General features: G+C 40.3%; 1 protein-coding gene across 1 annotated transcript in view; it reads right to left on the minus strand.

Annotated features, from left to right (window-relative positions):
- The window catches only part of mocos (molybdenum cofactor sulfurase), a 542,026-nt gene that overhangs the window by 185,444 nt on the left and 331,560 nt on the right, over positions 1 to 25,022 (minus strand). The window contains exon 5 of the mRNA XM_051935533.1: positions 15,283 to 15,359. Within this exon, the coding sequence (XP_051791493.1) occupies positions 15,283 to 15,359 (77 nt within the window). The remainder of the gene's footprint in view (positions 1 to 15,282; positions 15,360 to 25,022) is intronic.

Below are 25,022 nucleotides of genomic sequence, written 5' to 3' on the forward strand. Positions count from 1 at the left end.
AACACAGGAGTGACTTGGGGACAACTCTGGGAATGTCCTTGAGTGGCCCACCAAGAGCCTGGGCATGAACCCAATCAAACATCTCTGGTAAGACCTGAAAATAGCTGTCCTCTGATGAGCACCATTGAACCTGACAGAGCATGAGAGAATCTGCAGAGAATAATGGCAAAAAATGCCCAAATGCAGGTGCATAAGAATCCAGGCTGGAATTACTGCCAAAGCGGCTTCAACTTAACATCGAGTAAAGGGTCTGAATGCTTGTGTGGGATTTTTCATTTTTTTTATTTTTAAACATTTGCAAAAAATTCTAAAATCCTGTTTTTGAATGGTCATTCTGGGGTATTGAGTTTTGTTTGATGAGGGAAAAAAATGAATTGAAAAGCTGCAACTTGTAAGTAAAATGTGAAAAAGTGAAGGGGTCTGAATACTTTCTGATTCCACTGAAAATCGTCCCCAGCTGACTGTCTTTCAACTTCAAGGTGCCTGCAAAGTTAGTAACAGATTGTTTTTCCTCGTTAAGCACATAAACTTCATGTGCTTTGGTTGTATTAAATGTGAGTGTACCTAGGAGTGTACGTCCTGAACATGTGACAAGTGTTGTTTATGCATACCAGTCAATCAACTCAAGAAGGGCTTATACTTAGGAGAAGGATGGACCGTGGAAAAAAGTAAAAATGCAATATAAATCTCACCTTTAATCCAGAAATATCAAACATAAAGATGAATCAGCATGAATTATTCAAACCCAAGAAATACACAGTAATGAGACATTTCACAGCTCACCCCAGAGGTCATTATCACTTTTAATAGATTGGCCTGTTCCAGGTTATAAAGCTGACCTGAATTTGCTGGAGTCTTGAAACGTGTGTTGCAGTAGGTATGTGTGTGTGTCTGAGTGTGTGTGTGGACAAATGGGATGACCAGAATTTTAGCAGGTTTTTTCAGTAAAAACACATTTTAAGTGTGATTTTAGAATAGATCTGATATATACTGTAGTGTCTCGGCTACACAGTGGCACCTCTGTATTCGTATGTGACTAATGCAACTAATGCCAGAGCAAAGAGGACCAGCTGCCTTGGGCCTACAGCCTATGCAAATTTTAAAACTATATTCTCTAGTCTTGATGTACATGTCCAATATGATTGTATCTATGATTCTGTCTTAGAATTTAATTCTTCTTGTAACACAGTTTTAAACTCAATTGCTGCACTCAAAGCTACGCTGTAATAAGGGAAGACCTGCTCCCTGGCTAAATGAAACTGCACGACTGCTACACTGTGCCTGTCGAACTGCGGAACGACGTTGGAAAAAAGATGGACTGCTTGTTTCTAAACAGATTTTTAGGACTTCTCTATTCAGCTTCCAGGTTGCAGTTAAGAAAGCTAAACATGATTTCTTCGCTGATTTAGTATCCCATCATTCTAAGAATTCTAGGGTCTTATTTATTTCAATTAATGTGGCCATTCACCCTCATTCTGTGATGGGATTAAATAGCACTGTTCTTTCCTGTGAGCAGTTTCTTTCATTCTTTGTCAGTAAAATTGATACAATCTGCTTTGGTATTATTCCAACTAGCTATGAACTTCCTACTGCTAATCATGACATTGTCTTGGAATCTTTTGATCTTGTCTCACTTTCACAGTTAAAAAGTACTATTAACACCCTTAAACCTACTCTCAGTCCTCTTGATATTGTATCACCATGCCTCTTAGTGTTAGCCTTTGATGTTTTGGGTCCACCTTTACTAGCCACTATCAATGATTTTATTAGTGAGGGGGTTGTACCCTCATTTTTTAAACATGCTGTGGTGCGTTACAGTCTAAAAAAGGCAGAATTAGATCCTGTAGTTTTAGCCAATTTTGGCCGATTTCCCAATTGCTATTTCTGGCTAAAATATTAGAAAGAATTATTTATAACCAATTGGTTGATCACCTTAACTCTAATAATTTATTTGAGATCTACCAATCTGGCTTTAGGCATTATCATGGTGTTGAGATGGCCCTCCAGAAAGTATTCAATGACATCTCTATTATTACTGACTCAGGTGGTGCTGCAGTCCTTCTCCTCCTTGACCTGTCCGCTGCCTTTGACACTATTGACCATGAGACATTGCTGTTGCTGCTTGAACATCTTGCTGGGCTTAAAGGGGCTGCTCTTAACTGGTTCAGGTCACATCTAAATGGTAGACACTTTACAGTGACTTTAAATTCCTCTTTTTCGTCTACTGCTCCTCTTAAATGTGGTGTTCCTCAGGGATCCATTTTGGGTCCTATTTTATTCTCTACTAGCAAAATACCCGCGCTTCGCAGCGGAGAAGTAGTGTGTTAAAGAGGTTATGTAAACATATATATGCATAAACATATATACATATATATACATATCTACATATACACATATCTACATATACATATATATATACATATATACATATACACATCCACATATATATACATATATATATATATATACACATATCAACATATATATATACACATACATATACACGCATACATACACACACACATACATATATACATATACACATACATACATACATACACATACATATATATATATACACACATACATACATACATACATACACACACATATATATATATATATATATATATACACATACAGACACATAAATATACATATAAATATTTACATATCTACATATATATACACATAGACACCATATAAGGTCATCCTTTTTCCTTGCTTCGCCAAGGAAGGAGCCTTTTTATTTAATCCACGAGTTCTTCGCTTTTGTTTTTTCTTTTTTTACGATTGTTATAGTTCTGTTTGTATACCACGTTGTCAGTTCAGCACTCCGGTTGTAATATGACCAAGCTGTGCAAGCTTACTGTTAAGACTGCAACGTATAGTTGTACAGGAGAAAAGCAATCTTGCCTCAAATCAATGGCAACCTTTTGTAGGTCTATGAACTTAATTTAAACTTTAGGTTTACACGGTGCTTTGTTTCCAAAGTACCTGCACTCATGAATATGTCTGTATGCGTCACTCGCTCAAATCCCCGCGCTTTGCACCGGTGAAGTACTGCTTTTAAATTTTTATTAAGAAGAAAAGAAAACCTTTTTAAATTGAGGGAAAATATACCAATAACAATTTAAGGATCTGTTTTTTTGTGAAGCTGCCTTCACACAGCCTCTCCGCTGTTTTATAAACGAACGCCATATAAGGTCTTCCTTTTTCGTTGCTTCGCCAACGGAAGCAGCCTTTTTATTTAATCCACGGGTTGTCCGCTGTTTTTTTGTTCGTTTATTACGATTGTTATAGTTCTGTTTGTATACCACGTTGTCAGTTCAGCACTCCGGTTGTAATATGACCAATCCGTGCAAGCACACTCTTGAGAATGCAACGTATAGTTGTACAGGAGAAAAGCAATCTTGCCTCAAATCAATGGCAACCTTTTGTAGGTCTATGAACTTAATTTAAACTTTAGGTTTACATGGTGCTTTGTTTCCGACGTGCTGCGTTCAGGCAGTTCACGTGAGCCGCTGTCTTGTGTGATGTTGCGATGTCCACGGTTTTATTTAATGTTAGCTAAGAGCCGGCACTTAAAAGTTTCTCGCTACAGCAATTTTTAATCCGTTACAAAGTCATCCAAAGTCTTGTTTATACCACGTGTCTTCTCATTAAACTTGTATCTCGCGAATATGGTATTGCAAACGGCAGCGGTAGCATTTCTATAAACTTTTTTTAAACTTACGTTTTACACTGTGCTTTGTTTCCGCAGTATCGAAGTGATCACTCGTGCTGCATTCAGTCAGTTCATGTGAGCCGCTCTATTGTGCCTTCTCAATTGTGTAATGAATGTTTTCTTCAGCGCTCTTTGGGGCTCTTCCTTGTTTTCAGTTCACGTGATTACGTATGAGGCGTGATGACGCGATACGCGACTCTGCCTCCTCCATTACAGTATATGGACAAAAAAGAGGTTCCAGTTATGACCATTACGCGTAGAATTTCAAAATGAAACCTGCCTAACTTTTGTAAGTAAGCTGTAAGGAATGAGCCTGCCAAATTTCAGCCTTCCACCTACAGGGGAAGTTGGAGAATTAGTGATGAGTGAGTGAGTGAGTAAGGGCTTTGCCTTTTATTAGTATAGATAAACTTCACCCTATTGGAGCTATTTTTAGGAAATTTAACATTTCTTTTCACTGCTATGCTGATGATACACAGGTTTATATTCCCGTCTGCAACTCTGCAATGAATCAACTGAACAACTGTCTTTTTGAACTAAGATTCTGGATGGCTAATAATTTTCTTGATCTGAATCAAAATAAAATGGAGGTGCTTATAGTGGGTCCATCAGCTAAATCCCAAATTGGTCTTGGACTTCTCGGCTCTTTCTCTATCTTTTGCAAACCTCAAGTCTTCAATCTTGGTGTTATTTTTGATAGTAACCTCTCTTTTGAGAAACAGATTAATTCTGTAGTTAAGAGTTGCTTTTTCCAACTTCGTCTTTTAGGTAAGATCAAGCCTTTTTTATCTTCTAGGGATCTTGATAAAGCTACTCATGCTTTTATCTTTTCTCGCCTTGATTACTGCATCTCGCTATATTCTGGGATTAGCAAATCCCTGATATGCAGGTTACAGTTGGTCCAGAATGCTGCGGTCGCTTTCTGGTTTGGGCAAGAAAGTATGACTCTGTTTCTCTAATGTTTCTCCCACTGGCTGCCTGTCAGTTTTCGAATTGATTTTAAAATCTTGTTGCTAGTTTTTAAATCTTTACATGGGCTTGCTCCTGCCTATTTATCCGAATTATGTGTTTTACACCAGCCATCCAGAGTGCTTAGATCTTCTGGTAAATTGTTTCTTGTTGTCCCTTGTACCAAGTGTAAAACTAAGGGGGACAGGGCTTTTGCAGCTGCTGCTCCTCGCCTGTGGAACGCTTTACCTCATCACATAAAGGAGTCGTCTACAATTGAACTGTTTAAAACAAGACTAAAGACTCATTTTTATTCACTTGCTTTCCGTGACCTTCAGTAATACTGATGGTTTCCTCATTGTGATTATGTAATCTTACTTCTGTTTATTATTTCTTTTATTTATGCTCACTTATTTTATTTCTATTTGTTTTTTTTTACATTAATTGTAAGTTTTTTTTCTTCTTTTATTGTAAACCACTTTGGCCATAGCATTCCTATGTTGATTTAAATGTGCTATATAAATAAATTGACATTGACTGTCTGGCTCACAATGCAAAGAAAGCAAGGAGTTATAAAAGGGAAAATGGAGCAAGCGGAGCCAGAGCATGAGGCACAGAGTGAGCAAGAGGGAGAGAGAGATAGAGAGAGAAGGAAGACAAAAGGGACTGAATAAGCTAAGTACAAGGAAGGAGTGTGTGGTGTGTGATTGGATAAAATTGTAGGAGCCACAGCATTTACTTATGACTTGCTCTGGGGCTGACGAAAACACCACAGCTGGTTTAGTTAAGGGTTTAGTTTAAGTAGTAAGTTTAAGGCTAATTTATTTTACCATTTGAAAAAGCAACAAACAAATGGTTCTTTTTGTTTATTAAATGTGTTGCTCACTGTGCACTTCTTTCTCCCCCACTGAAATGGAAGGTTGCTACTCTCTCTTGCTCTCTCTATGTATGTATGTATGTAAATATATATATTTAATTTGTGAACCACTGGGGGAGTGTACAGCTGCCCTAACCCCTGCACAGACAGGCAGGACACAAATTGCCACACAGCACACACTTTCATTCTTTTGTGGGGAAGCACTTTTTAATTTTGCTCCCCACTTCTCAGCACAATACAAATAAGATAATCAGCTACAGCACAGTCCTTCCACCTCCAGTCTTAATAATAATTCTTTGCATTTATATAGTGCTTTTCTCATTACTCAAAGCACTCAGCAATTGTAGGTTAAGGGCCTTGCTTAAGGGCCCAACAGAGCAGAGTCCCTTTTGCCATTTACGGGATTCGAACCGGCAACCTTCTGATTGCCAGTGCAGATCCCTAGCATCAGAGCCACCTCTTTCAGTCTTCCAGTCATCCAGACAGGCTTTGTCCTTCTTCCTCCTGACTCTGGCCTTTGAGTGCTGGTGACTGGCTGGGCACCTGGAAGGAGTCAAGGTGCTTAATGAGCTTCTTCTGGCAGCACTTCCCGGAAGTGCTACCAAATAGGGCCCTGCAAACATCCAGGCACCACCTGGCAGTGGCCATGGTCCCCAGCATGGTTGAGCTTCCATGCTCATAACCTGTGGCCCTGCTGGAAGCCAGAGGGGGCTGTCCTCTGTCGGTCTGGGGGAGAAACAGAGAATACTCTCTCCCCTAGTCCTTCCATGGTCAAGGCATCCCAGCTGTCCAGCACTAAATATATATAAGAGCATGCAGAGGACATTATCTTCCCTGGATCACTAAATGGCAGCCCCCCTGGGTTCCAGTGGTGTCTTGGATTCCCTCAGGGCATGCTGGGAGTTGGAGTTTGCAGACTCAGCCCTGTTGGGTTCCATGGGTGCCACCAGGGGCAGCTCCAGGAACTGCAGAACCCTACTTTGTAGGGCTTCTGCCTCACCCAGAAGTGTTTCTGGACCATGGTAATGGGCCACCAGAAGTACTCACGGGTGCAACATAAAAGAAGCCCAGTGCCTTCATTCAGGGAGCTAGAGTCAGGGGGACAGAGGACAAAGCTTGCCTGGGAGAGCAGAGGAGGCAATGACAAAGAGAAAGAGAAAACAAAGAGTTGCAAAGTACTTTATTAATGCTGTGTGCTGTGCTTAACTGTACTGTGCTTTGGTGGCGGGAGTGCCCCCTACAGGCTACATTGAATATATATTTATATATATATATATAAACATTCATGACATTCATAGTCTGAATCACAATCTGATTGTATGGGTGGTTACCTACCAGGTAACGCTTGTGGTTGGTCAGCAAGTCGGCTAACATCCGCCACGGTGCCCTCTTTCAGTTGTGAAAAGCAGATCATAGAATTGTTGAAAATAGTTTTACTGTCAAATAATGCAAAGAGTGTGCAACATGTGTTTCGCCCTAATTCTGGGCTCATCAGGCGTACGCTCACTGCACCCCCCCTCGGGAATTGAACCTCGGACGTCAGCGCAAGAGGCGGTTGGTCAGCAAACCACAAGCGTTACCTGATAGGTAACCACCCATACAATCAGACTGTGATTCAGACTATGAATGCCATGAATGTAATTACCCCGATCTACATGCTGTCAAATGAACGAACCACACACCGTGACACAACGTTAGGGGCTTTGCCTCTAGCACTAACGTCCGAGACTCGATTCCCAAGAGGGGGTGCAGTGAGTGTGTACGCCTGATGAGCCCAGAATTAGGGTAAAACACGTGTTGCGTACTCTTTGCATTATTTGACAGTAAAACTATTTTCAACCATATATATATATATATATATATATATATATATATATATATATATATATATATATATTTATATATATACTAGGGGGCTCTGCCCTCTGCTCGCTTCGCTCGTCAACCCCTGTGTTTGGTTTACCGGATATACAATACAATTTATTTTTTGTATAGCCCAAAATCACACAAGAAGTGCCGCAATGGGCTTTAACAGGCCCTGCCTCTTGACAGCCCCCCAGCCTTGACCCTCTAAGAAGACCAGAAAAAACTCCCAAAAAAAAGCCCTTGAAGGGAAAAAACGGAAGAAACCTTGGGAAAGGCAGTTCAAAGAGAGACCCCTTTCCAGGTAGGTTGGGCGTGCAGTGGGTGTCAAAAAGAAGGGGGTCAATACAATACAGTACAATACATAGAACAGAATAAATCCTCAATACAGTATAAAAATAAAAATTCTAGAAATACGGAGTAGAATTTCACATTAGATGATATCACATAATATGATTTGGATTTGTTTTAAGTCCTGGAGACCTCATTCATCAAGCTGCCTCCCCCATTTTGCCATTCCACATCTGAAATAGCGCTAATCCGATGAAAGGACCCCTCATTCCCATGTCACCATTCATCAAGGATGACTTTACCTTAGGCAGGCAATCTACAATTTAAAGAGATTGTTATTTTCTTGTGAATTGTTACATATGCATTATTTTCACTTTTACTTTAAAAACTTTTGTAAAAACAATACGTGTTTCTTTATTTCCTGCCCAGCGCGTGGTTACATCTCTTTCTTCCCAGACGTATAATACTGCTCGTGTTGTGAAGGGTGTTGCGGCTGAACGTATGCTGAGGATATGCCTTTGAATCATTTGCTGTCTTTTTGCTGCTTGCTAGCTGCCTCTTCTGCCTGTCGCATGTCGTTGTTTTAAGAGCTCTGAGCACATGATGCTTGCCTGCCAAAAGCAATCCAACAACTGGTAGCTTAGAGGTCTGTTGACTTGTTTTAAATGATGGCTCAATGCCTGGTCTCGTGTGACGTTGTAAAAGCAATACCTGTCTTTTATTTCTGGCCCCGGGGCGTGGTTGAATTCTTTCTTGCAGGATGTATAACGCTGCTTGCGTTCGGTTGGGGTAGCTGCTGTCGCGCTGCCCTTTGATATTTTTAAAGCCTGTACAGCTGCTGTCCTTTTTGCTATGGCTCTGGGACACTCTCTTGGCACCAAGTCTCATGTTTACGGTTCCCACAAGACGCACCATGGCAAGTCTCCTTGGTCTCGCGGTTCTTTAAAATGTCTTTCCAGATTATCACGTATCGTAGCCTTGCATTTGCTTTCCATTCCAGGATTTTCTTTTATATAGAGAGAGATACAGTCGACCCTTGATATACGACTGGCCTGACATGCGAACAACTTGGTTTACGACCAAAATTTTTGTTTTGAATTACGACCAACGTTTTGTGTTACGACCCGAATGCGGTCACGTGTATCCGCTTGTGCGATTGTAAACAAACAGTCAAGAGCGTTTGTAAGCGTCAGTCGGAGCCCAGATACATGTGTTTGTGGACGTAGTTTCGGTCAGTGCAGTGATTTATATAATTTATTTCGATAATTGCTAAGGAAGGAAGAGAAGGTAACAAAGGTAAAGAAAGCGATCACAATCGAAACGAAGAAGGAAATTGTGTGGAAATATGAGAGTGGCGTTTGTGTGACCGATCTCACTAATATGTACAGCATGTCGAAATCCACCATCTCAACAATTTTACAAAGAAAAGATTTGTATAAGGAAGCTCCTTCCAAACAATAACCACCTTCCATTTCATTCTCCTCCTCCTTCCTTCCTGCAAGCCAAAGATGTCAACTTAAATGGTGAGTACAACAACAATGAAATTGTTGTTTCTGGTAGGCTAGGCACTTTTTGTAACTTTTTGGTTAGTACATTAGAAAAATTATTGGTGTTTTTGGTAAATTATGCACATTATACAATCCTTTTTTATTAAAAAAAGTTAAGTAAGTGTTGCTGTGGGAGGTTCAGAACACATTAAGGGCATTTCCATAATTTCTTATGGGAAAAATAGTCTTGACTTACAACCAACTTGAGTTACAACCAGCCCTCGCGAACGAATTGAGTTTGTAAGTCAAGGGTCCACTGTATATATATATAAGCATACATTGTATATAGTCAAGCAAGATTAGAAAACCTCATTTGAAGACTTTCAGGAGAGCACTACAAAGATCAAGAGGTCACCAGAAGCAGCCGTTCATTACGGACGCATGTCTCAGACAATCAAAGCTCGATCTCAAAAGCAATTTTATGTTTAGCTTACAGTTACAGCCATATTTTTTACAATGATGTGCTTTTTCTTTTCAAACCTTTGTCATCTCTCTAATTAATTGGGGTTACTGTGGTCGTACCCCAACCCTTTGTTTTGACTCCTCTTATTGCTATTACAGGCATATGTCACTCCTGTCTTCAGATCACTAAATTAGCTCCCTGTAGTGTTTAACGTGAAGTTCAAATTCCTGATGCTTGCCTACAGAGCAGTCAATGGTCCTGCACCTAAATATATGGAGACACTAGTGAAGTCCTATTCTCCTTCTTGACCACTCAGGTCTGTTGATGAATGGTGTCTGGTGATGCCATCTCTGTGGGGCATCAAATCTCAATTCATGTGTAGTTCCTGGCAGGTGGAGCGAGCTGCTCAGCTCAGTCTGAAATTCTGACTCCCTCAATGTGTTCAGGAAGCATTTGAAGACTCTGTTGTTTGAAGAGTTGCTATTAGTGGTTAGGCTGGTATAACACAATTGTATTTTGCTTGGAGTTATTCATTTGTGATGATCAATTTTGTAGCCTTGTCATGTAACACTTGCTCCTAAACAGTCTACCAGTCTGATGCTTATTTGATTATGTTGACCACTTTTGTAAGTTGCTTTGGATAAAAGCATCTGCAAATAAATGCAAATACAAATTATCTATCTATCTATCTATCTATCTATCTATCTATCTATCTATCTATCTATCTATCTATCTATCTATCTATCTATCTATCTATCTATCTATCTATCTATCTATCTATCTATCTATCTATCTATCTATCTATCTATCTATCTATCTTTATAATCAGGTAGGGAAAAATATATTAACACAGTAACGCAGTACACACATTAGAAAAGAAGGATATATGGTGTTGACAAGCTCTTTAATGTATGCATTGTAACATATGGAACAGCATATTTTGCTGTAAACATTGCAAATGCTTTTCATGTATAATTATCTCTTTTAAAAGGAAAGATTTAGTGTGTTTTATAAATACTTGCATCACCAATGCGCTTTAATGCTAAGCAGGTATGTTAGTTAAGAGTCTAATTTTGGAATTACTGTATGGTGTAATCACATCTGCAACATTTATCCAGATAACTTAACAATGAAGAGGAGAGTATGTGAAGATACACATAACTGAGAGTACTGAATAGTCGTGGATTGAAATTCACCAAGAGGGACTGTTCCTGTAGCCTAACATAGTGTCTTTTGCTAATTTAGAATCACAAATAAATCTAACCAACACATACTATTCTTTGCAGACGGTGAGAGGGAGACTGGAGTACCTCGAGTAAAACCCAAGCAGACACACACTTATCTTATAAACACCTTGAAGACTAGGTGATCATGTGAAGTATTCAAATGCTAGCACCCTGGATCCATGGAGCAGCAATGTGCTGAGCTTTTTGTTAATCCCAAGCATTCTAATAAATGCAGTGTGTGACTCAATAATTTCTTTTTTCTTCATGAAGATTCTTTTTTAACTTCAAATCCTCCTCCATGTGGACCAATCTTCAGTGTCTCTTACTTCTTAACAGCAGAAGCTTCTCTGTCTCGACAGTGCTGCAGAAAACCTCTCTTTTGCTTCTTGCCAAAAAGCACCAGATCATGTCACTTGGTACAGATGACCATCCATCTTCTATAAATTAATTTACATTGAGTCATCTGCATTGCAGGTCAATAAGACATCCAGCAAGTCCATTGACAATTGAAATACTTCACCTCACCTTTTCCAGTCTGGGTACCTGTTGCCTCAAGATGTCTTCTCAATGCCATTCCACTTTTTTGATTGCCAAAAACTGAGGTGAGACCAGATACCCTTCCCATCCCCAGTTTTATGTGAATGTGTTTATTTTTATGGTTTGGGGATGAGAGGCTTTATGGGTAGCATGGGAAAGCAACTAGCTCAGAGAGTGATGGGTTGTACTTTATCTGTGTTGCTGTGCTCTATTTAAATTTTAGTTTATTACATTTCAAATAAGGTTCAAGAAACACTTCAAAACAAAACACTTAATTTAAAGCAGGCTTAGTAATGCTTAAAAATTCCAACTGGCTGAAATGAGGCTGAATTAGGAAGAATTTTATAAGTTACATTGGATGCAACAAGTAACAAGAAATTCTGACCAATACAAAAAGTTTCATGTATATTATTTTATTTAATTTGAATTTATGTTAGTGTTGGGTGGTACATGTTTGACATCCTAGCTTTGAATCCTGTGCCCAGACGTTGTTCATGTGGCACTTGTACGGTCTCCCCATATCTGTGTGAGTTCTTCTTCCTTATCTTCACAGATGTGCAGGTTCGATTAATTGATGGTTCTAACTCGGCTCCATTGTGGGTGTGTAATGGGGCCCTAAGATGGACTGGTGCCCTCTTCAAAGGTGTTGCTTACCTTGTGTTTGAGGATGTTTACGAAAATTATACTACTGATATTTATAACAGACCAATTGATGGTTTTTAAGACAAACACTTCAAACAGCAGTTATACCCTGAAGGAATTACAAAAATTTGCCAAAGGACAAAGAAATGAAGAGTATTCTTCCTTCAGTTCAGATGAAGAAAATATCCTTGACAAACTTCAGTGCCATCTTCTTTCTGGTTTCTATTGGATTCATTCAACTATTCTTGCTAATCAAGCTAAGTGCCCATGCTTCATTGTTTAGTTCCTTTATTATGAACTTTTTTCAGTTTTTCTGCTTTACCAGGCTGAATACACTCACCACAAGATGAGGACAAATTTGTTGGTGCCCCTTCTCAAAAAAGAAGAACCAATTGTCTCTGAAAAAACTCGAAACTGACAATAGTAATTGACACCTATCATTGTTTATTCCATATTTAACAAAAAGCAGTCTTTGCTTTAGAGCACGGGTGTCGAACTCCAGGCCCAGAGGGCCGCAGTGGCTGCAGGTTTTCATTCTAACCCTTTTCCTAATCAGTGACCAGTTTTCACTGCTAATTCACTTTTTTTCCTTCATTTTCGCAGCCCTGTTTTTAAGGATTCAGTCCTCTGAATTGATTCATTTCCTCATTAAATGACAACCAAACAGAAATGAGATGTGAAAAGAGCCAACAGATGACCAGCTAAACTGGGGCTTCAAACTCCAACCAGTTTCTTAATGAGAAGCCAATGCTTGCTGTTAATTAAACCCGTTATTTAATTATTCATTCTGCCACAGCAGACATTTCCAAAACTGATGATTTTATGTTTTTTTCTAAGAACACCATCAAGATGTTTTGATGACCTGAGAGATCAGCTTTACGGAGACCTCCGCCTTTCTCTTTTTTCAGATTCTGTTGTGATGGGCACAGGTGAGTTGGTCATGTGGCACCTTGTTTCGTGTCGCATTATTGTTTGGCCGCTAATTAAGGAAAAAGAAACAACTATGGGGCCTGAGTCAAGTTAATTAAAAGAAGTAATTAGCAGCAAAAACTGGTCACTAATTAAGAAGATGGTAAGAATGAAAACCTGCAGCCACTGCAGCCCTCCAGGACTGGAGTTCGACACCCCTGCTTTAGAGTTTTGATTTGATAGAATATTTCAAATAATAACAGAAATGAAAATGGCATGAACAAAAATGATGGGAGCCTTAACCTAATATTTTGTTGCACAACCTTTACAGGCAATCACTGCAAACAAGCTATGGCTGGAGCTGTCCATGAGACCTCTGCATCTGTCCACAGGTCGTTTGGCCCACTCTTCCTAAGCAAACTGCTCCAGCTGTGTTAGGTTTGAAGGGGTCTTCTCCAGACTGCATATTTCAGTTCTTCCATAGATGTTTAAGAGGATTCAAATGAAAGAAAGCCGCTTCAGATGTTTTGTACTTAGCCATTCTTGGGTGCTTGTAGCTGTGTGTTTTGGGTCATTGTCCTGATGGAGGATCCATGACCTGCGACTGAGGCAGAGCTTTCTGATACTGGGCAGTGCGTTTTGCTTCAGAATGTCTTGCTTGTCTTCAGATTTCATTGTTCCCTGCACAAACTCACAAACTGCTGCCAGATGCAGCAAAGCAGCCCCAAAACATAACCGAGCCTCTTCTACTGTAGATTTCACAGTCGGTATGTTGGTCTTTTCTTTGAAAGCTTCATTTTCTCGTCTGTGAACATAGAGCTGATGTGACTTGCCAAAAAGTCCCATTTTTTTCTCATCTGTCCAAAGGACATTCTCCCAGAAGCACAGTGGCAAATTACATTTTGACCTTTTGATGTTTTTCTTTCAACAGTGGAGCCCACCAGGGTCTTCCTCCATTGAGCCCATTGTTTTTTAAAAAGCGACGGATGGTGTGATAGACCTTCACATTAGAGTTCAGTTTGCATCTCTTTGGAAGTTGTCCTTGGATTTTTGTCTGCCAGTCTCACTATCTTTCTGCCCATTCTGGTGCTGATTTTCCTCTTGTGGACACATCCAGTGAGTTTGGCTACAGTCCTATGGACCTTAAACTTCTTAAAAATATTTGTAACTGTTGTCACAGGAACATCAAGCTGCTTGGAGATGGTCTTCTAGCTTTTGTTTTTAACATGCTTGCCTATAATTTTCTTTCTGATCAGACAACTCTCTCCTTTGCTTTCTCTGGTCCGTGATCAGTGTGGGACACACGATGATACCAAACAGCAGAGTGACTGCCTTTCTTCATTTAAATCAGCTGAATGACTCATTACATGTTTGGAGCTCATTTGAATAATCATGCTAATCAAATCAGTAATGGTATTTTCTAGGGGTACCAACAAATGTGTCCAGAATATCCCATTTTCACTCTTATTTTGCAGTTATCTGACTGGGCTTTGTCACCCAAGGAGTCCATGCTGAATGTTTGACTGGCTGCCTCTTGAGTCACAATGGCTAACATTAAAAATCTCTTTTATCGACTGTTGTGGCGTGAAATTTTGTATATATCTAGCATGTCTTTATTTGTAAGTCAGACAAAGTAAATATAATGTTAGTGTTTCAGAAGAAATGTTTTATTTCATTGATGAGAACAGCAGTTCTTTCATGTCTAACCAACCCCCAAGTCTTTAGGACTGGCTCAGAATGTGAATTTAATGGCAGGGTTGGCGGTGACTCAGATCGGTTTCTCAAGGGATTCTGTTCAGGACATTCATATGAGACAAGCCCCACAGGTTGGCCATAGTCTACCTAGCTGGCCAGTTTCCACTCAACAAATGGTCTTGTGAGGAGGTGTGAAAAGGCAGTGTGTTCACCCATTCATCTGAGGTATGGCTCTTTGGGATTGGTTTTGAATCAGAGGCCATTCTGTACCACGACACTCTATTGGTGTAACGATTTGAACAAATCTGGTCGCTTTTCCCCTCCCTCTCTTTCTCACACCATGGCCATGAACAGAAGAACTCAAGTAGAAAGCACAACTTGGCAGCCATATTGAGATAAGTATGTAGCCTGTCCTGAAGAAAGCTGACTAGAAATGATGACTTCCATTTACACAGACATTTATGTAACTAGGAATAATATAGAACTCTACCAAAACAAAACATTGACACATCAAAATAGAACATCCTGAATCTAAATCACTATTTCATGCCCTCTAAAAACTACAAGGTAAATACAATGCAAATATAAACAAGATAGGGAATTAAATTTCAACAGACCTGTAAGTTTTTCCAAAGAATTGAATCCATGATTCAGAGCAATTATGTCAAGGAAAGAAACAGTGCCATCTTCAAATCTGTAAAGAAATAAAGGGAACACTTTATAAACTTAAGAGTAGATAAACAGGATGTCTGAGCTTCCGTCACGTTGAGAGTTGTCAAAAAGTGACCTTCTGCAAGGCAGCTTGCAGAAAATATTGTCCATACTCAGCTTAGGACCTACAGCATGCTCTCTATATTTATTTTACGATAATTTTTCCCTTGAATTGCAACAGTATGAATATAAACTAAACTATATAATATGAGTCAATTTCTGCCTCTTTGACAGTTACACTCTGTTGAGCCTGTTTAATGTTAACGTTTATTTTGCATCATCTACTGGCATGTATTTTGTAATGAATATAGGAATAAAAAGCATTAGTTTAATATCATGTTTAAATATTCTGCTCAAAAAAACTTCAATGACAAATTGTACAAAACAAAAATTCTAATATCAATGTGTCGTTACTGTATTGTACTAACATAATTTCTCGAGAGAATGATCATTGACAGAGTTCTTGTTTGCTGATAAGAAAGAATCATAAATGAACAAGAATCACAAATCAGAAGGGCAGCACTTGGAAGTGCACTTTAAACATCTAAATGAAAGAGGCTGATGGCATCACACAGATATTTAGGTACACTTGATGAGCTCTACTGAAAAGATTCATTTGTTCTTGTAAATCAGTTGTTATGACTCAATGAAAAGAGTCATTCATAAAGAACAAATTGTTCATGAATCATCCAACACTTCCTGAAAGGGCTCTTCCATCCCATAGTGGCATGTACAGGACCTCTTCTTAGGCAATACAGTTTTCACTTGACATCATTATGGCACCCATTCTCCTGAAAACCTTTTGCCTTCCACACCTTCAGTTATTTTCCTTTCACTCTGTGATTACTCAAAGCTTATTACAAGGGAGCACTTGGAGTCAAATGCTAAAACAAAATGTTTGTTTAGCGCCACTGAATGACAGTTTAGTTATTCCTGGCAGAACCTGTGTTTAGACATCAGGATAGGGGCAACCATATAAGAAGAGGTACTTTATGTACAAATTGAGCTTGTCAGATGAGCACACAATCAGGACTGAAAGATTTAAGATAATGACTCAATGAGCTGGTCTGCTACATTAGGAGTTTAAATCGAGTTTGGGATTGCACTACCAGAGAGGAAGATTAAGCAATTAATTGCTTTAAGCATCCAGGTGATGAGAACCTGTTGAGGAAGTAGTGTACGAGAAATGACAGACCATGATGAAGAGCTGGGGATCCACCCTGGTGACCCCATATAATTGGAACGCAGCAACAAAAAGATAACACACAATAATTGTGACATGAGTTCCAAAATGCACTGTTTCAGGATTGCGGATCTTCCGGTTTTAAGTCCTTCAGGAGGGAATAGGCAGGGTTGTGGAAGAATAATTTTACGGTAACATAAATTATATCTTAAAGAAATAGCGTAAAGGGTTAATGAATGTCAGAAACTTTTGTGGGCATGTCAGGAAGCCAGAAAGGGGTCAAGTGAACAACAAAAAGTAATTAAAGTTCACTAAGAAATGAGCAGATGTCCGGTAAACAACCAGAATGGACAATTGTTATATGCACAGAAATTTCAAGTGTGGTAGCTCATCTCAAAAGGTATTAGAACATTATTTATATAAGTTGTTTGGGTGTAAACCAACGAACCAACCAGAATAAAATGTATGTATTGATGAACCTCTATTCTTTGTTTCTCTGATCATTCTGATCATGCTGTAACGGACTGCTTTTGAAGAATGCTCCCACTAGATAGATAGATAGATAGATAGATAGATAGATAGATAGATAGATAGATAGATAGATAGATAGATAGATAGATAGATAGATAGATAGATAGATAGATAGATAGATAGATACTTTACTAATCCCAAGGGGAAATTCACATACTCCAGCAGCAGCATACTGATACAAAAATCAATATTAAATTAAAGATTGATAACAATGCAGGTAAAAACAGACAATAACTTTGTATAATGTTAACGTTTACCCCCCCCGGGTGGAATTGAAGAGTCGCATAGTTTGGGGGAGGAACGATCTTCTCAGTCTGTCAGTGGAGCAGGACAGTGACAGCAGTCTGTCGCTGAAGCTGCTCCTCTGTCTGGAGATGACACTGTTTAGTGGATGCAGTGGATTCTCCATAATTGATAATAATTATAATTATAATAATTGTGCTCCGATGCACAGACCTTCAGCAGTCGTGGCGACACTCCATCTGGACCCGCTGCTGTGCTGGCACGAAGTCTCCTCAGCTCTTTGCTCACCTGCGCTGTTGTAATTGTGGGTGGGGATGTCTCTCCTATGCTGGTATCAGCAGAAGGATGTGTGGAGGATGTGTCCACTAAGGCATTTTGCAGAGGAGTAATTAAAAGATACAATGAACAGCTCTTCTCCTGCCTGATAACTGATTTGTCCTGTTACAGGATGTTTCTTTCTTTAATAAGATGTTAAATTTCTACCACAGGGTCCAGTCGGACATCAGTGGTTTTACAGCTGTCAATCTTCCAGTCTGCAGAAGGAGGAAGAGAAAAGGCATAAGGATACAGTGCCGACCTCTGGAGTGGCAGGGAATTACAATCACCAGAGCTCTTGAGTTGTCTCCCATGCCTCATCTGAAATATCTGCGACCAGAAATATTTCGGATTTCAAATATTTTTGGATTTTGGAATACTTGCATATACATAATCTGAGGAAGGGACCCAAGTCTAAACATGAAATGTATTTATGTTTCATATAGATACTATACACATAGCCTGAAAGTAATTTTATACAATATTTTTAATAATTTAATGCATGAAACAGTCCATGCACAAAGGTATTAGCAGAATAATATTAGAAGCTGTTGAACAACAGCAACAACAAACAAAAATAGGCTTTCAGTTGCCACCTAAAAGGCTGTATTTAGGTTAAAAGGTTACTATTTACAGTAGATAAGCAAGAAACACAATGAGTAATGCACATTGTTCTGCTGGTGATGATGGTTGATAACAAACTTGTGCCAAAAGAGCTTTAGAGCGTATGTTTTTGAATTGCGTGCTCACTCTGCCTCCTGTGCAGCAGTTTGGAAGTAGCACACAACTATTTTCGTGTATTTCCCCCTTTGTTAATGCACCTATCATCCTTGTGTTGATTGGTACTTCACTGTGCTTGATACTTGCTGCTCAAAATTTAAGGGGGGATTGAAGAAATTGGTTGTAAACCAGTCAGAGTCCCACATAGGTAAATGGGGAAAGGTGTGGAATTTTCCACTTGAAAAAATATTGTATTAGTCATATGAGTGTTCCCCTTACCTCTAGAGGGCAATGTTAGCCAAACACACAAGGCCATTGGGCGGGATGGCCAATTTAGCACTTCCCTGTACAGCTCTGGAGCATGGGGGTGAGCAGTAACACATGGGCACCAAAATTTGTTATAATTTGTATTCAATTTTTCTCTCTCTTTCCTGAAGCTAAAAAAATAAACTAAATATAATGTATAGGGTTTTCTTACCCAGAGAATCTTTTTCTGGTGTTTTTTATTTAGTATTGTTACATTGAAGTTTATAATTTTTTACCATTTACTTAATGCTGCATTGTTTTTTTTCTGGGCATCACCATTGTGAGGTTTGCACATAGCCCGTTGTTGTGCAAGCATCATTCTGTGATGGTGACATTATCAGCTTCACCTGGTGCAGCTTCACACCATCTGAGGTTAGATTAATTTATTTCAAACTATGAGCTTGACTTTGAACATTTGTGGGATAGACCTTTGCTCTGATTGTAGACTTTGGTTTTCGTGTTAGTGTTTCGGACTTTGGTGTTTCTCTCTTTGTTCTCCTGTTTTGACCATTTGGTTCGTTTTCTGACCTCGTCTTTTCTTATGGTCCTTCCCATATTGTTTTTCTGACTTTTTCAGAAGTTAGTACACTAAATATCAAAGAGATTTTTGGAAGTATTACTGTTCTAGTCAGGATTCTTTTTAATTTTTTTTCTGTGATATTTCTATGTTTTTTGTTCCTTTTACTTTAATCTCAAGGTTTTGAAACATGTACAATTCACACCAATTTGTAAATATTTTTCAGATTCCTTCTTCAAGATGTAAATATTTTTTCACAGCTTTCTCTTTATGGGTGCCGACAGCTTAAAAGCACCTTGGAGTCAGTGGCTTAACGAGTTTTAAGTTAGGAGGTAGTTGTTGGCAATGGAGTATTATAGAGTACCGGACCCCCTGATAAGGGCTGTTCAGTCCCTGTACAACCGGTGTCAGAGCTTGGTCCGCATTGCCGGCAGTAAGTCAAACCCATTTCCAGTGAGAGTTGGACTCCGCCAGGGCTGCCCTTTGTCACCGATTCTGTTCATAACTTTTATGGACAGAATTTCTAGGCGCAGCCAGGGTGTTGAGGGGGTCCGGTTTGGTGGACTCAGGATTAGGTCACTACTTTTTGCAGATGATGTTATCCTGTTTGCATCATCAGGCCGTGATCTTCAGCTCTCTCTGGATCAGTTCACAGCTGAGTGTGAAGCGGCTGGGATGGGAATCAGCACCTCCAAATCCAAAACCATGGTCCTCAGCCGGAAAAGGGTGGAGTGCCCTCTCAGGGTTGGGAGCGAGATCCTGCCCCAAGTGGAGGAGTTCAAGTATCTCGGGGTCTTGTTCACGAGTGAGGGAAGAATGGAGCGTGAGATCGACAGGCGGATCGGTGCGGCGTCTGCAGTGATGCGGGCTCTGCATCGGTCTGTCATGGTGAAAAAGGAGCTGAGCCATAACGCAAAGCTCTCAATGTACCGGTCGATCTATGTTCCTACCCTCACCTATGGTCATGAGCTATGGGTAGTGACCAAAAGAACGAGATTGCGAATACAAGCGGCTGAAATGAGTTTCCTCCGCAGGGTGTCTGGGCTCTCCCTTAAAGATAGGGTGAGAAGCTCAGTCATCAGGGAGGGGCTCAGAGTAGAGCCGCTGCTCCTCCGCATCGAGAGGAGTCAGATGAGGTGGCTCGGGCATCTGATCAGGATGCCTCCTGGACGCCTCCCTGGTGAGGTGTTCCAGGCACGTCCAACCGGGAGGAGGCCCCGGGGAAGACCCAGGACACGCTGGAGGGACTATGTCTCCCGGCTGGCCTGGGAATGCCTCGGGATTGTCCCGGAAGAGCTAGAAGAAGTAGCCGGGGAGAGGGAAGTCTGGGTATCTTTGCTCAAGCTGCTGCCCCCGCGACCCGACCTCGGATAAGCGGAAGAGGATGGATGGATGGATGTTGGCAAAAGCCCAAAGAGTTGGAGGGTAAAGACAAGGAGAGAAATACAATAAAGAAGCTGAGCAGGGACCAGGGAACAGAAGTGGGTATGTGGACTAGCCACCCCACAGGGTAGTTCTAGTGTCTAGTGAGGCTCTGTGGGTATGCGTTTTTGTTATTTTTACCTTTGTGTAACCCTATATCCTGTTCCTTGTTGTATTTATTCCTTTCTTTGTTATGAAATTCATTTTTTGTTGTTATTGTCTCCTGGGTTATCATTTGTGTTTAGGGTTGGCACTTGAGCACAAGCTAAAGTCTGCAAGGGCCGAGACTTCACTGCTTATATTAAAAAGCTTGTCTGGCTAAAGAAGACATTTGTTCTCACTCTGTTTTAAACATAGCCATGTTGCAATGAAAGCAGTAAATAAGGTAGAGCCTTCTGTGGACCAGATCCAAAATAACACAAGTGTGCCACCAGCTCCTTCCTTATCCAAGCATGACACAATCATCCATCCATCCATTCATCAAGTTTGAGCTGTATGTAATCTAATGTAGGATTTCAATCATTTTTGTTCTAAAAAATATTTTTTTCATATTCACCTTTTTTTAATGAAAATGCCCTTGGCAGTTGATAAAACACATTTTTAATTAAAACAAACCTGTGAATTTCTTTAATAGATAGATAGATAGATAGATAACCATTATTCTGTGGTGTCTGCCCCCTGTCCTCATTCTTGTAGTGAATTTATTAATCCAGCTGCTTTGCCACGTGTAGCTCTTCACAGTTCCGACAGCACGCTGCTCTCGCTCTCTCAGCACTAAATTCTGCTTTCCCCCTGCGGCTTTGTTGATAAATATAGAATTTTGTCAACTAATTTCTTAACGACTGCCAATAAAGGGCAAAACAACACACTAACTGCTGCAATCTTTGCTTGCGGAAAAGAAACAGGATGCCTGCAGACTAGATGGTATCGGCCAGTAATTGTACATTTCCACAAATGACAGTTGACCATTAAAATAATGGAATTTAATGCACATGATGGCATGTTTTGGCTTGGGTTTTTGAAATTGTGCAGACAAGCTTGTCCTCATTAATAAGGTAAATATAGACCATCTATTAGTTAAAGTGCAGAGAAGTAACATGGAGGGTGGGATAAGGAGAGGTCTGTGTTGGTGCAAGTTTTGAGACAATACGGTGTATTTACGCTCGGAGTGTGGCGTGGGTGAGTGGTAGCAAAGTGGAGCAGCTCCAGGATGTAGGTGAGGCATTGGCAAAGCATTCACATGCGGAGGTGCGTGGCAGCCAATTGTTTCATTAGCACCCTGGGGTTTGTGATTATGCCACCTGCGCTAGGAACGGCAGTTTAAAAGCAGTAGTGCAGGAAGAGAAGGGGGAGAAAAATGGCTTTTGGAAGGAAACCATAAGAGTCAAGGACGAGCAGGCGAATGATCGAAAGCGGAGAAGGTGGTGAGTTCGGGCTCCTGTAGGGAGCATAACTGATGGTAGTTAAGGGGTGCCCTCACTAACTTGTTGCATTGGAGGGGAGACTTGGATGGACCCTCCCATGTATCCAGGGAGTGGCGAGAAAGCATAAGGGAAGACACAGGGTTGGCTCCGTGTGTCCAGGTCAATGCCGGTCGAGGCAGAAGAGAAGGAAGTTGGCTGTCGGCATCTCAGCCAGCTGGGCAGATCCGTTAGGATGAGCTGGGGAGACAGAGAGAGTGAGCCTTTTTGTAAGGATAAATGATCGACACAGTAGGCCTGGTTTCAAGTGGATTTTTATTATTTATTGATTTTTATCCTGCACTGGAAACTAGATTTTATCCATCCATCCATTTTCCAGCCCGCTGAATCTGAACACAGAGTCACGGGAGTCTGCTGGAGCCAATCCCAGCCAACACAGGGCACAAGGCAGGAACCAGTCCCGGGCAGGGTGCCAACCCACCGCAGGACACACACAAACACACCCTCACACCAAGCAAACACTAGGGCCAATTTAGAATCGCCAATCCACCTAACCTGCATGTCTTTGGACTGTGGGAGGAAACCCACGCAGACACGGGGAGAACATGCAAACTCCACGCAGGGAGGACCCGGGAAGCGAACCCGGGTCTCCTAACTGTGAGGCAGCAGCACTACCACTGCGCCACCGTGCTGCCCTTATTTATTTAATAGATATACACAATTTAAATTTGTGTACAATTGTGAAAATAAAATGAATATTTTTAAAAATAAAAGCGCTTTGTACAATGTTAAACCATTTCTATTGTGTAAGCATACTCAATGTACTGGCTAATCGATGATTCTGGGTTCAAGCTGCATAAGACCATGGAGCCAGCCTGGACCATCACAGTGGGATCTTTGAGTCTCATTGATTATTTCAGTAACACAAGAATTTATGAGTAAGTTTATGAGTATTTAAACAGATATATTGGAATCCATCATTCTTATTCTTTAAAATGAAAGTTGAGACAAAAGGAGACACTTAAGGGAACTCTAGCTTGATGTCCTTACTAAGTTATATATCTGCCAGATTGTGGTCCTGATCGTTTTTTCTTACTTTTTATGCCTCTGTTGTCTAGTGCAAAGTTGTTTTTATACGCTTATTTTAATAATTTATTTTATGTTTCTGTGTGTAAATCTGTATTCTCTTATGTCCCTTGTGTTTTGCGGGTGGTACCTTAGGAGGTGGGGCCACTCTTGTAGTCCCAAGGAGGCTGCAAACTCCCATTCCGGAGTGAACACTAAAGTAGAACTGCTGCTCTACCAAGAGTTTGGTTAGCTCTGTAGTTCAAAGGTGTACATCAGAATTGAGCTGACACCTCCAGATGAAAAGACACACAAAAGAACATTCATTTTAGGGTTGTGCCTGCAAAATGAACTCTGACTGAATATGATAGACGAGTTAAGGCATCTATAGGAAGATCCTGGATTTGTAACTGGAAGAGACCTTGACCCAGTCACCTGAGGTCACCTTGCTTCAAAACCAGCTGCATTGATCTCGTCTATCTTTTTGACGGAGCATAAAACTGGTGATCTGTTCTGTTTGGGGAGCTGAAGGACAAGAAGCCACTATCTTTCAGGTGAGAAACCACTCACTCTCTACAGAGCAAAAAGCTCACAAACATTAGCTGGGTGCCCTAAACTAGCTCTAAGATCCACATTTCCAAGCCAGGCTCTATGCCAGTGATCAGGCCCTGTCTAAGAAGACTGAAAAGCAGCCATTATATCAAGAAGATAACTTCAGCACTTACACACTTGTGCCAGAAGGTGTAATGTTTTTCCCTATGAAGTTCCAGGCCTTACAGTGAGCTGAGGAAGGCAACGTCACACCAAATCACAAGCAAAGAACCATGTAGCAAAAACCAAGAGTGCAGTCCAATGCAAGAAGAGTCCCTCACTTGAACCCTGAACAACACTCAACTCCACACAGTATCACACATCGTCCTTGAAGGCTTGGTATTGTAAAACTATTTAACTGTGCCAAGGATAAATTAGAACTCTAAATAGCCAGTAAATAACAAACCTCTTCTGTGTTACATGTTTGTCTGGCTTGCCTGCCTTACTTCTTCTGTGTTGATATTTATGCAGATATCATATTTCTATAATCCTTGTGTTTATCAATAAATTGTATTATTCTGTTTCTGCTTCAGCTTTCTTCATATAAATCTAATGGCCTGAAACCTCTTCTACAGAGAAAGGTTATAATAATAATAATTCATTACATTTATATAGCGCTTTTCTCAGTACTCAAAGCGCTATCCACACAGGGAGGAACCGGGAAGCGAACCCACAATCTTTCACAGTCTCCTTACTGCAAAGCAGCAGCACTACCACTGTGCAAGGTAAGGAAAATAATGTGGGAGTCTTACTAAATTGTTGAATTAATTATTGGCATTGCCAAAGGCAAAACTGATAATTAATTGACTGATTGATTAACATCAATCAATCAGGTTTTTCTTCTCAAATCAATACACATTTCCTGCACCCTGACGTCACCAGGCCTGAGCCCTCTCTCTGGCTATTTAAGTCAAAGCAGAAGGAGAACTCAGGCGCAGTGTTTAAGTAATTTGGAGTTCTTTTGTACGAGTATTTCCAATTCTTTGCTTTTGTTGGTTTTGTAGATCATTTGCTTCTGTCATTGGATTCTGCTTTCTGGATTTGTTTGCTTTAATGTAATCTTTTGGAAACTTCTTTTTGCTCTTTTAAGATTTGTGTAATTCTTTGTTTATAAAAATAGTAAAACCTCAATTATCTGTCAGGGGTCAGGACCGATGCCATGATGGATAAGAGAAAAGACGGATAACAGAACAGCCACTTTAAAAATGATATACAGTAAATTTGTTTAGTGAATAGTCATATTCATTTACAAAATATATATATTGTGGCAAGCGGCTGGGGGTGGTACCCAGCCGGGACGCCTGGGAGGACCGGAAGAGGGACTACGCCTCC

Source organism: Erpetoichthys calabaricus, chromosome 13 (assembly GCF_900747795.2).
Source record: "Erpetoichthys calabaricus chromosome 13, fErpCal1.3, whole genome shotgun sequence".
NCBI classification, from domain to species: Eukaryota; Metazoa; Chordata; class Cladistia; order Polypteriformes; family Polypteridae; genus Erpetoichthys; species Erpetoichthys calabaricus.